The 12,675-nt window shown below is 57.7% G+C and overlaps 4 protein-coding genes across 4 annotated transcripts; 2 read left to right on the top strand and 2 right to left on the bottom strand.

Moving 5' to 3' along the window:
- Positions 1 to 760: 760 nt before the first annotated feature.
- MYCTH_2108128 (uncharacterized protein) lies at positions 761 to 2,406 on the bottom strand (the record flags this gene model as incomplete). Its single annotated transcript, XM_003660692.1, has 8 exons — positions 761 to 1,084; positions 1,148 to 1,218; positions 1,317 to 1,460; positions 1,521 to 1,551; positions 1,677 to 1,794; positions 1,961 to 1,982; positions 2,223 to 2,236; positions 2,354 to 2,406. 8 exons carry the CDS (start codon positions 2,404 to 2,406, stop codon positions 761 to 763), a joined length of 777 nt encoding a protein of 258 aa, XP_003660740.1.
- Positions 2,407 to 4,000: 1,594 nt separating this feature from the next.
- On the top strand, positions 4,001 to 6,656 carry MYCTH_2299383 (uncharacterized protein). The gene is made up of 2 exons (XM_003660691.1): positions 4,001 to 4,028; positions 4,083 to 6,656. Exon 2 carries the CDS (start codon positions 4,169 to 4,171, stop codon positions 6,503 to 6,505), a length of 2,337 nt encoding a protein of 778 aa, XP_003660739.1. The 5' UTR covers positions 4,001 to 4,028; positions 4,083 to 4,168; the 3' UTR covers positions 6,506 to 6,656.
- A 1,737-nt stretch (positions 6,657 to 8,393) lies between these two features.
- On the top strand, positions 8,394 to 10,555 carry MYCTH_2299379 (uncharacterized protein). The gene is made up of 3 exons (XM_003660690.1): positions 8,394 to 8,836; positions 8,911 to 9,258; positions 9,365 to 10,555. Exons 1-3 carry the CDS (start codon positions 8,476 to 8,478, stop codon positions 10,504 to 10,506), a joined length of 1,851 nt encoding a protein of 616 aa, XP_003660738.1. The 5' UTR covers positions 8,394 to 8,475; the 3' UTR covers positions 10,507 to 10,555.
- MYCTH_104827 (glycoside hydrolase family 93 protein) lies at positions 9,922 to 12,206 on the bottom strand (the record flags this gene model as incomplete). The annotated part of the gene is made up of 2 exons (XM_003660689.1): positions 9,922 to 11,817; positions 11,906 to 12,206. 2 exons carry the CDS (start codon positions 12,204 to 12,206, stop codon positions 10,982 to 10,984), a joined length of 1,137 nt encoding a protein of 378 aa, XP_003660737.1. The 3' UTR covers positions 9,922 to 10,981.
- Positions 12,207 to 12,675: the final 469 nt, after the last annotated feature.

The following is a 12,675-nucleotide window of genomic DNA, read 5'->3' as shown; positions in this document are numbered from 1 at the left end:
GGTTTTGGGAAAGTAGTTCTGATGTGGCAGACCTTCTAACTACCTTGGCTACCATGGTAGCGTGAAGCTAATGTTACGCAGAGTAGGGTTAGTGTCGTCTAGACTGGCATCCCAGGCGTTGGAGGTGCGGTTTTTGGCGTTTTGGTACACGGTTGTTCGGGGTCTCGAGCTGGTTTAAGGGGGTGCCTTGCAAATGGCTATCCGTTGGTTGCAAGGCGAAAAGGGATGGTGATGTGAGTGCTATTCGCTCTATTACTGTCGTGCGAGACCAAGATTTTGGAGATGCGTTCTTCTCCCCATTCTACTCCGTACAGACCGTGTTTGGCTTGGGATGCTCAGCTAACCAGCGAGGCTAGTTACAGATATGGTGTGTTGAACCTTACGATTGGAAGTAGGGTCTGAATGGGAAAGGCGTGGAGATGTGGATGCTAGATCAAACCAACCTCTCTACCTTTGCGACGATGACGCGTCATTCGCCTTGTTGCTCACTTGGGAAAGCCGGAGAGTGAATGTGCCGATGTCGTCGTGCCTCACGGCACAGAGACCCACGAAGAAGAGAGCTATAGCTGGTGGTAGACGCTCACGCTCGCTCCGTTTCGACGATCAACCATATGTTCTGTTGTTCAGCAGCACGCGCCTGTCCCGATTAGAGGCAAGCTGCTCGAATGAGAGCAGAGCCGCGCTGGGTCGGCGAGAGGGGCATTGAGGGCTTTTCCTCGTGTTGAATCCGATTCTTAAACAAGGACCTGAAACAACGCTGTCAGACGTTGGCTTGCGGCGAGGACATGAGCCGCGGGATGTGGGGGCCGCCACCTCTTGGTCGTGGGTCTCCCTCTCTTGAGCCCACGTTGTTGTTATCCGTAGTGTAAGGATCTTCTTCTCTCCATCCGTCCATCCGCCTGCCTTGTAGGGCTGAGGTGTGAGGCTCGACGAGTGGGGTCGCTTGGGTCGACGATCCGCGGATCTGGAATGACGAAATTCGGCGATCGTCGATCCTCGACAGGCACTCGGTGTTGGCGGAGGCTGAGCTGCGGAACAGGAACAACGCGAGTGCCTCATTCGACTCCCGCGGCGCAGCTGTTGGCTTGAAGGAGGTTGGTCCAAAGCTGATTCGTCTCTACCATCGTCCACTTGGTGCTAAACGAACCCCCAAAGGCGGCAGCAGGGGGAACAGGTGAGCGGCGGCTCTCCGTACGGAACTCTGAACTCCGCCGTACGCTGGATTCAGGTGGGCAGTCAGCAACGCTGGCGGATGCTGCGCCGCATATTTCGGTTGTTTGCAACTTTCCGCACGTGCGAAGTTGTGTACGGAATACGGTGCAGGTCAACTAAGGTGTGCGCCGCGTCCACGTTGGTAACTCGATGCTGTTCCAGACGACGGGAGGTCGACTGAAGCGGGGCTCGAGCTGAGATGCGAGCCTCCCTGGCCTTGCGGCCGAGTTTGTGGATGGCATAGATCGCTATTGGGGCAATAAAAGTAAGTTGGTTTGCATGACAATTGATAATCAGCGATTATTAACCTGCATTTCGGCTGATCCAAGGTACCATAACCTAGCGTGGTTAGTTGTTAGATGTTTGCAATCTCGGACGATATGTTGCTTGTCCTATTCCTGTTTAGAACACGCGCTTGCTGTTGGCTCTTCGGAGGTGGACAGTCCATACCTGTCGGGCCTTACTGTGAAATCAGTACGTGGCCCCGGAAGGTACAGTACGGAGGACTCGGACTTGATCCCCTTGTCGCCAACGCCATGCAGCACCACCCGCACGAGCAGCTGTGCCCGCTCAGCGCAGTAGCTACAATGACAGCTGAGTATCGCCGCTGTGGAACTTCCTAGTGGGTTGGACTCAATCGCCGGCGGTGCGAATCGTGCTCACCGGGCATCCGGTCAAGAAGCCGTGCAACCTCCGTTCCAGTTTTGATGTGTGTATGTACGGTCCGTACATAGTAGTTACAACGCACAGGCGCAGCTTGCGCGTGGTCCCTACGGTACTCCGTACACGGTGAATTATCTACCAAGTAATAAAGGCAAAATCGGACGCTTTCCCGCCCGGTGTTTCTTGGCGGTTGGCTAGCCACACTACTCCGTACACTACTGAAGTAGGAGGAGGATGAGAACACGAGCCTTTTTTGCCCACCGACCCAGGGTCGCATCGGCAGTGCAGGAAAATGGCGATCAGCGCAGTTCTTCAAGGGAAAAAAACCCTGATTCGGGAACACTAACAAACGTACTCCGTACTGCGTAACGAGTTTACAAACACGTGTTACCGTTGTCTGCAGGGTCCAATTCTTCAAGCTTGCCGCCCGTCGGGAAGCAAAGGCCGAATTCATGGAGGTCAGGGACGGGCAACTGACCTGCACGCAAAACTTGAGATGAGCAGTTTGCCCTGATCCAGGCTGCAATGCATCATGTCATCCATAACTTGAGCAATATCGCTTCAAGTGGAGGCGCTATCTGTTCGCTAGCCAACCGCATGGCGTGGTGCTCCTTGGCATCGTTGGAGTGGGTCACTTTAATATCGGTCACAAACGCACTTGGTGTTAATGTACATGCGCAATCTTCAATTTATGCTTTGGACCCCACTGCAAGGGAGTTCTCGTCGAAGTCTCGAGTACTTATCCGCACTAGTGCCTGATCTGCCCCATGTACCGCCACACCCTTCCAGCAGCTGCCTCTTTGGATCCAGACTACGGACTAGTCTGGTAGCTTCCGGTCGGGATGCGGAGTGTCCGCAGTTATGTGCTACCCTAGCGTACTGTGTACTGATACTGTACGGATTACGTCCGTACGTACTCCGTACAAGCGGACGGTGAGCTGCCAGCCTGCAACGGAACAGAATCCTTGCCGCATTCCTTCCTACCAAGTGCAGACATTGCTGCGCAAGTGAACTTACACTATGGTAGTTACCGCTTTTCCTGCTTGGGTGCGCTGTTGCGACCAACCGCCCCCACAAAAGGCAGGCTGGTTTCTCAAATGGATCGCGTGGGTATCGGTGTGCTCAATTGGGCTGCTGTTCTTTCCAATTTTCTCGCACTTGTCATATTCCTTCCGTTCCTTGTACTGTACGGATTATAAGTACTATGTACTGTACGAGTCGTGAAGCACCCACCCTTGGTCCGTTTCTGCTCGGCCCTCGTTAGCTTGGAGGTGATCCGTCCACGGGTCCTTGACCCACCGGTACCTGAATTTCGGCGGACCAACGCCCCCAGCCAAGCGCTCAGCGCCTGGGTGCCCTGGCTAGTGTACACAGTAATCTTTGCGACCCCTGCAGCGCTCCGCCCCCAAGTCCTTCCAATTCCCCCTTCGGTTCCAGCCCCTTGTTGTTTCTCCCGCTTGCTTTGGGGCTTCCTCCGCTGTTTCGTTCCTTCCGTTCTCTCCAAGCCAATCCTTTCTTTTTTTTCTTCCCGCTTCACTCTCTACATTTCCCATCCGGCGATCTTCCCTCGACGACGTCGCTCCATTCGGGACCAGTCTTGCGACTCGCCGCCAACCGACCGACCAAGCGAATACCCGTCGTCGTCGTCGTCCGACCTTTCTTGCGACCGGGAAGAGCGACCATCCCGGAAGACCGACCGTGACTCGAGACCCCAAGGCCCGCTCTGTCATGACCGCTGAACGCGAGCTCTCGACACCACGAAGGTGAAGCGCCGTTAATTCAAAAAAAAAAATCATTTTCGACGATTTTCGTCAAGTCGCTCTTTTAAACGCACTCAGTCGCTTTTGCATCTTTCGGAGGGGCTCTCCTCCCAATCGTCAATTGTGAGTTGCGCATATACCTGGCGAGGGAACTGTGGGATGCAGCAACAGGATGGGCAACGGGACCTTCAAGGGCATCAACCGGTGTTGCTGCGACCAGAGAAAGCGCATGCCATGTTGTCATGTTGTCCCTCCCGAGCCTTCAGCATCGCCCAACCCATGGCTTTCAAAGTTGCGGAATGGCGTGTCGGTCCACGTATACTAACATCTTGGTCTAGAGCCACACTCGTTGAAACACTTTGTCAAGTACATTCATTACGATTCTTCTGACGAGTGAGTGCTGCCTCGCCGATTCCCTTGGCGGCGCTGACATGACTTTTGGTAGAGACTACACTCCTTACGCGAGGGACCTCGCTCGCTCCGTCAAACACGAAAGCTCCGATCGCATGACCGAGACGCCGTAAAGGGATAAGATGAGAACAGCTTCAGTGTTGGCCGCCGCGTTGGTGGCGGTGTCTTCGGTGGTAGCCGTTGAGGAGACGCCAAAGCCGAAGTATTACTTCCCCCGCCATGTCAAGCGCCAGTTCACCAACGACACGATAACAACGCCGCAAGAGGGCCTATCAACGACCTCGTCAGAAACGACCAAGAGGCAGGTTGAGTCGGGTTCGGACGAGCTGGGTGTCCCCAGTGTGACAACAATTGTTATCTCGAGCACGATCTACGTCTCACCACCGTTCTTCACTCCTCCCGTGTTGTTTCCGACGAATTCTACCGCATCCAGCACTGTGTCCGAGAGCGCTTCTACTAGCGAGAGCTCTTCCAAGAGCAGCATCGACGAGAGCTCGACCGGCATCGCTTCGTCTACCGAGACGGCTCCTGAGACCAGCTCCTCCATTGATAGCTCGTCAACCGAGCCGTCCACGTCCACACCAGAGAGTACCTCGCCAACCGAGCAGTCTACGTCCAACCCAGAGAGCAGCTCACCAACCGAGTCGTCTACGTCCAACCCAGAGAGCAGCTCACCAACCGAGTCGTCTACGTCCAGGCCAGAGAGTAGCTCGTCAATCGAGTCGACGTCCAAATCAGAGAGTAGCTCGTCGACTGAATCGTCTCCTTCTGAATCGGGAAATAGCTCGACAGCTGAGGAGACATCAACATCTGTGAACTCCCAGGCCACCACGTCAAGCACATCCGAGATTCTGCTGGCTCCAACCGGTATTGTCACAACGACCTCAAGCACCACCGAGAATGATAACCCGATTAGCTCCTTGTTCAGCGAGATCGACTCGGGGCTTTCAAGCATCTTTAACCCGACTCAAAACGCCACCTCCACGCTGTTGCCCAGCCCTTCAGACGAAATCAGCCTTTCGGATGGAATCACTGGGCCGGGCACTGGTGTGTCTACCACTCCTCCGGTGACAGTGACTGAGCCGCCCCCGCAGTCAACATCCACGACTGGTGACTTTGAACCATCGACGAGCGACCTGGAGCCATCGACGATCACGAATTCGACGAGCACTCCCACTCCCACCGACACTGGGAGCGCTGGAACGATCACCCCGAGCTCTTCTCTTACTCCATCGGCGACCGGTCTTGATCCTTCTACCAATGGCACAGCAACCTTCGCCCCAAGCACGGGGTTTTCGTCGTCGACCTCGAGTTTTTTCTCCGACAACAGCACGGCCCCGACTGGCAACAGCACGGTGCCATCGGAAACGTCGACTCTTCCGCGACCAACCAGCACCTCCTCGTCCGAGAGTTCGTCGAGAAGCTCCACCACCACCGGCCCCGAGGAAGCTGGAGGCGTCACGAGCATCCCGCCTGTCACCACCTTCACGGGCACGCCCTCGACACCTTTCATCCCTTCGACCATCATTGTTGCCCCCAGTACCTCGTCGGCCACGGGCTCGCCTACCACAACGGCGAGTGGCATTCCGTCCAAGTTCCCATCCGCCATTGCGCCCAACAACGCACCAACCACGCAGCCTGAAGATACCATGCTTATCCAAATCGGATTCCGCGAGGGTTACCAGTATCCGTTTGTTGTGCAAAACGACAAGGCTGCTGCTCAGATTTTCAAATTCCTGCCGCAGGCCTTGAGCGAGGCGGCCAACTTTGATATTAGCAAGGCCCAGGTCAAGCGACTGGTTCCGATGGATACGCAGAACTCGCTGGGCTACATCACGACGTGCGCGATCGTGACGTATCCTGTCAATATGGTGGATGCTCTGGCGATCGACATCAAGGTGCCGAGCTCGCGCTTGTACAACAGCCCTAACGAACTCCTCTACAATCTTACGCATCAGATCAACCCGGCGATTCCCATCAGGCTCGGCCAATATCCCGATGGATTAGGCGGGGGCTCTAGCGGATCTTCTGGCGACGACTCTTCCGGCGGCGGCAGCTCTAGCAGTGACCCTTTTGGCGGCAACGGCGGCAACAACGCGGATAGCCAGAGCAGTGCGCAGCGGGGTACGACGGCGGGCATCGTCAGCGGTGCGGTCGCCGTGGCTGCGGCGTATGGCGTGGTCATGTTCGTCGTGGCGCGGCGATACAAGCGCAAGAAGCAGGCCCACCGGCGGGCGAGCTCCATCAGCAACCCGTCCGAGATGAGCGATGCCGGCCGCGGCAGCCCTGCTCTCATGGGCGGCGCCTTGCTGAGCCGCGACTTCACCAGCAGCTACGGTGCGGTACCATCTGGAGGGCGCGATAGCCATGGCAGTGGAAGGAGCGGCATGGGCAACTCGGGCCGCACTCAGTTCATCTCGGCGCCCGTCGCGGCTGAGAACTCGCTTGGCTGGAATTGATCTGCCCCGGATCGTGGTCCATCTCTTGGTCGCGCCTCAGGACCCGAACTTAGCTCCGATCCGCCATGACCGTGCCTTTCACCTTATCTTTTGACTTGCTCCTCCGACCGCAACTCACGCCCAAACGCTGCAAGATTCACCCTCTCGCCTTCTGAACGTTGTTTAAGGGCGCGAACCGTCGTCACGTTTTTCTTTATGCTTCGATACCCATCGGTCGGCGGTTGCGGGCTGTCTGATTTTAAGCAAGCGATTTCGAGCTATTGCGTTGCCTTCGCGTTTCATAACAAAACCGCGCAGCGCACCTAGTCGTGCACTTTCCGCAACCTCCGAGCCGACCGCTTTTTTCTGCTATATTTTTTGCCTATCACCGACCTCACCAGGAAGACTCTTTTCCCCACATATAGACGTACGAAGAAGCGAACGGCGCCTGAAATTCGCAGTCTCGCACACTGAATTCCCATTTTCTTGTTTATTGTGCTTTTTTTTCACTCTACTCAGTTTTCCTTTTTTTTATATCCTTCTTGGACGATGATACCCTGACCGGGTCATAGATCCTGCTCCGGCGTTCTCCGTTTCTTTTTTGTATACAGATCTTTTATCTGAAAAAAAAATGAGATGGATGCTGTCAGGTGATTACGTGATTACTACCTGGTCAGAGAATCATTTCTATTATTACCTTTCTTGACAATACTTTATGGTTACCGGCGAGAAACCCCTCGTCCCATGCCATGGGGGCAAGGAAAGGTTTCTTTCTTGGTGTTATCTAATTTTACTCGTCCTTTTTTTTTCGTCTATTTTGTCGGCTACTGATACGCGACGCGATACGCAGCATGGATAGTCGAGGGAGGGCGGCTGCGAGCGTTTCTTGGATGAGCTGGGGTAGGTCGAGGCGGATAATGCAGGGAGGTAGGACGGGGGATGGCTTTCTGATGGAGTGGCTTAAGTGGGAGGGAGGGGGTGGGTGCTCGATGGACGTCAGGGCAGGGAAGGAAAAAGGTCGGCATCGCTTTCAGGAGGATCTGTCCGTCGGCGTGGTGATGTATGATACTCGTATTTACCAAGGGGAAGGCGGGCTCGAGGACTGGTTGTTGGTGGCCCTGCGATCGATGATTCTACGCCCCGAGGACGGCTTGCTGTTGCTACTGCGTCGTGTATCAAGGTGGGCAGATCCGGACAAGAACAATAGATGAAGCCGATACCAAGTGCTGCTTGCTCGAAACTGGCGTGTGCGTGTGTTTGCCTGTTTGTCGGAAGTTGTGGTCGACATGATACCAGAGTGTGAACTCGCATCATCTGGGTCGGGGGACCCTGTAAAACCGTGTCAGGGTGCGAGGATGGGATGAAAAGCAAGTGGTTGATCGGATGAACTGGAGGGAGAAGAAGGGACGGAATTCCGCACAGCTCGTGCCTGGAGGTTGCCCCGACATGGGGGAAGGGGAGGCGGGTTGATCATATTCTATCCATCATATTCTATCCATCAGAGCGCTGCCCAGGATAATAAATTAAGTTACTTGGCACAAACTAGCGTGCTGATTGCCCAACCGGGAAGCTTCGTGGGCTGATATGCCTCGCTGAGGTTGCCCTTTTTTTTTTTTTTTTTTTTTTTTTTTTTTTTTTTGACTTTCCGGCATTGCGCACCAAATCCTGGGTCCAGTCCACAAATGTGTAAGGCACAACTCTGTACAACTCAGATGGACTCGCGTGCGGCCTCGCAATCATTACGCTAAGAATAGCTATACAGAAAGAACAATGATGATTTGTGGCCCGTGAAGCGACGCGCCGATTGCTGATCAGTAAGTAGCGGGCAGTACAACAACCAAGCACTGCGGCCCCGACAAATTTCAAGTCGGGCTTCGGGTGCCGCACCCTCGTTGCCGTTATTGTCGACCGCCAGCATCGGGCTAACTGCCTCGGAGGAAACGGCCGAAAAAAAAAAAAGACGGGGAGGTGCCTGGCGAATTTTGATCGCAATGTCTGTGAGCCAAGCAGAGTTGGTGCAAGCAACATCATCGATCCCATCCTCGTCAAGCTCATCCTCGTCGGCATGCGCGGGCCCAGCGACAGGGAAGGGGAAGCAGCGAGAGGGGTTGCCGACACCCGACACCGGATCGGACGGCGAGGACGAGAAGGATGAAGACGCGGACGAAGCAAGGTCGTCGGATGCTGAGCAAGTGCCCGGGACATCGCGACGGCAGCAGCAGCGGCGGCGGCGGCAACCACCATGGCCGCTGTTCACCCCCGAGGAGGAACAGGCTGTCGTACGTAAGCTCGACCGGCGGTTGGTGATCTTCTTGGCCCTGCTGTATCTGCTGAGTTTCCTGGACCGGTCGAGTAGGTTCAACCCTCCCGGACCCCTCCCCCCCCCCCCCCCCCCGGGAGCTGACGAGGAGCTGATGAGGCCGCAGACATCGGCAACGCGCGTATTGCCGGCATGGACGACGACCTGCAGTCTGTGCCTCCCCGCGACGACTGGTATGAGTGGTCGCTCGGGGCCTTCTACATCGCCTACATCGCCTTCGAGTGGATGGCGGTGCTCTGGAGCGTCATCCCCGCGCACGTCTACGTCGCCGCGCTCGTCTTCTCGTGGGGCGTCACGGCTTCCTCGCAGGCCGTGGCCGTCAACTATCCCATGCTCGTCTTCCTGCGCTTCCTGCTGGGCATCGGGGAGGCCGGCTTCACCGGCGTGCCATACTATCTGTCCTTCTTCTTCAAGCGCCACGAGCTAGCCTTCAGGACAGCCATTTTCGTGTCGGGTACGTTTGTTTGCTTGGCCTGGTTTATGTTCAATGGACCCGTACAAACCATGAATACGTTTTTTTTTTTCCTCTGACATGAACGAAAACGCGCATGCAAATGTAGCCGCCCCCCTGGCCACCTCCTTCGCCTCTTCCCTCGCCTGGCTGATCGTCAAGTTCGGTGAATGCACCCCGATCGCCCCCTGGCGCCTCCTCTTCCTCGTCGAGGGCTTCCCCTCGCTGCTCGTCGCGGGGCTCGCTTGGCACCTCATCCCCGACTCGCCGCAGACCGCCCGCTACCTGACGGCGCGAGAAAGGAGAGTCGCGCGGCTGCGCCTCCTCCAGCCCGACGACGACGACGACGACGACGACGACGACGACGATGCCCCGACTACCGCCGCCCCTTCTTCTTCTTCGACCCTCCGCGACTCCCTCGCGGTCCTGGCCGACCCGGCCGCCTGGCTGACCGCCCTCATCTTCTTCCTCACCAACATGGCCTACTCCTCCCTGCCCGTCTTCCTCCCGACCATCCTGCGCGCCATGGGCCACTCTCCGCTCGCCGCCCAGGCCCTGTCGGCGCCCCCTTACCTGCTCGCCTTCCTCGCCGTCCTCGCCACCGCCCACGCCTCCGACACCGCCCGCGCCCGCGCCCCGTTCCTCATCGCCCACGCCCTGGCCTCGGCCGCCGGGTACACCGTCCTGGCGCTCGCCCATCCTCCTTCTCCCTCGTCCTCGTCCTCCTCCTCCTCTTCCTCTTCCTCGTCGTCGGAGGGCGGCGGCGTCGGAGGCGCGGGCGCGGTGGCATTGGCGGGACCGGCCATGCTGGCGGTGCGCTACCTGGCCGTGTACCCGGCCGCGATCGGCTTCTTCAACGTGGCGGTGCTGACGGTCGCGTGGAGCGTCAACAACAACAACCAGCGCGGCGGCGGCGCGGCCCGGCGGGGCGCCGGCTTCGCCCTGCTGCAGGCCGTCGGCCAGTGCGGGCCCCTCCTCGGCACCCGCCTGTACCCGGACCGCGACGCGCCCTACTACGCCCGCGGCATGGCCGTCTGCGCCGCCGCCATGGTCGCCGTCGCCCTCCTGGCTGCCGGCCTGAGGTGGTGGCTCGGCCGGTGGAACCGCCGGTGGGATCGGGAGGAGCAGGAGCGCGAGCGTGGGCGTGGGCATGAGCGTGAGCATGAGGAGGGGGGGGAAGAGGAGGAGCAGGCGCTCGTAGGAGGGCGCGGCGGGAAGAAGAGGGATAAGGGGTTCCGATATATGCTGTGACATGCATGCACCCACTGTCCTCTCTCCCTTTTTTGTTCATTTCCTTTTATTATTTCTTCTTTCCATTTTGACTTATATATTTCTTTATTTGTTTATTTTATAGATATGTATGTATAATATATGGAGAGGGGTCAAGGGCACTATATATAACAACACGATATGCGCCGCTACGCTTGGGGGATCTGGAGCGTGGCTCTGAGCTAAGCCGCTTGTATGCTACCTAGCACGCGGCGAACTCCTTCATAATGCATAGAGATCCGTCAATCACCGCACGAGAAGGTTCCACCGCATGTCATGGCCCCATCACGAAGAGATGCTTCGCTGTGTCAATACCTGATTTCTCAACACCGCGAGGGAAATTGCTCTTACGAGTGTTGTTTTTGACAAAATCTCAAAACGGAGTCGCTCTACCCTATCCAGCACCCACCCACTGTTCTCTAGAACTTTGCCGGTCCCCCCCCCCCCCCACCCCCCTTTACAGGTTGCTGATGTCAATCACGCTCAGCTCCACCTGGTTGGTGGTGCTTGGCGGCAACTGGCCGGCGCCCATGATGAGCAGCTTGGTAGGGTCGTTGAGGACGCGGAGATGGCGCGTGTAGGCGTTCTTCTCGGGCGTGGCGACGCGCCTCCAGGTGCTCCCGGGCTCGGCGAGGCCCGTGTTGATGTAGATGTCGGCCGAGCTGTGGGCGCTGGCGATCACCGTGCCGTTCTCCCCGCCGACGGGGCTCCAGACGACGTAGGGCGAGCCGGTCGGGATGTAGCCGTCGGTGGTCCGGAGCGGCACGCCGGTGGCGGGGCCGAACCGCTCGGGATCCGACACGACCTTGTAGTGGACGGGGAACTGGTAGCCGCTCAGCACGGGGCTGCCGCCGTGCTCGTACGTCATGATGTACTTGCCGTTGGGCAGCTTGGCGACGATCGGCATGCCCGGGCGCTCCTCGTAGACGGGCGACGTGACGTCGTTGACGACGGGGCCCCAGGTGCGCAGGTCCGAGGTGGTCTGGTGCACCATCTTCTGGCCGTACGTCGTGTTCTCGCGCTGGTCCGAGTAGTAGCAGATGAGCGTGTCTCCGTTGCGCATCAGGAACGGCTCCCAGACAGGGGTCTCGCCGTTGTTGGGGATGGCCACGCCGCCGGCCGCGATGTGCGAGACAAACTCCCACGTCACGCCGCGGTCCGTCGAGGCATACAGGTCGATCTGGGTGCTTGAGAGGTCCGTGGGGATCGAGCTCCCGGCCAGCAGGACCGTGTCCTTGGGGAAGCCGGCAAAGGACTCATCCAGGATGTAGAGGAACGGCTGGTATCGGAGGCCTGGAGGGGGGGGGGGAGAGGCGGTGTTGTTAGTAATCGCCCTCGGACCGCCGAATCCACGAAACGTTAAAAAAAAAAAAACCCCTACCCAATCCGTTGGCCGTGTCCTCGACACGCGAGATTTCCTTCCAGTTGTAGCCGCCGTCAGTGGAGCGGTAGATGGGGAAGTAGACCGGAGGGGGCTCCGGGCTGTAATTCTCCCAGGTCGCGAGCAGGGTGCCGTCCCGGAACTGGGCGGTGCGGGCGTACAGCACGCGCGGGTCGGTGTAGTTGTCGGGCGGCGTGAAGATAACGCGCTGCGAGAAGGTCTCGGGCTTCTCCTCCCGCTCCTTGGGAGCAGCCGAGACAAGGGGAACAAGGACAGAGGGGATGAGCGTGGACCACTTCATATTGACCGTCTAGACGTCTCTCTCTGGTTCGGGTAATAATGACTTGGCCTAACCAACAGAGAAAGAGTCACGGCGTCGCTGTCGTGAGCTCGGGTCGGGCTTTGTTATAAAGGCATTTGACAGCGAGCCCGGGCGTCATCGTCAACGGAATCCAGAACTTTCCCCGTTCCCGGTTCCCTGTCGTCCGTTGTCCGTTGCCCTAAATTCTTGGGCCTTCCTCGGTACCGTGTCGCCCGCACATCATCCCCAACACCAACGATTGGCGCGGTTGGGACCAACGATGGGAGGATGAATCGGGACTATTCCGTACTCCGCATTGCACCTGCGTCTTCGCCATTGTTTCCCATCATCTCCCCAGGGGCTTGGGCTCGATGACGCAGGCCGACAAGTTGCCAAGGGTCCCTCCCTCGTGGGCTCGCGTAAGACAGAACGGGGCAAACCTCCGTCTCTACCTTCTTTCCCCAGCTTC

Source organism: Thermothelomyces thermophilus, chromosome 1 (assembly GCF_000226095.1).
Source record: "Thermothelomyces thermophilus ATCC 42464 chromosome 1, complete sequence".
NCBI classification, from domain to species: domain Eukaryota; kingdom Fungi; phylum Ascomycota; class Sordariomycetes; order Sordariales; family Chaetomiaceae; genus Thermothelomyces; species Thermothelomyces thermophilus.
The sequence above is the reverse complement of the archived record's forward strand: the minus strand, read 5'-3'. Positions and strand labels throughout refer to the sequence as shown.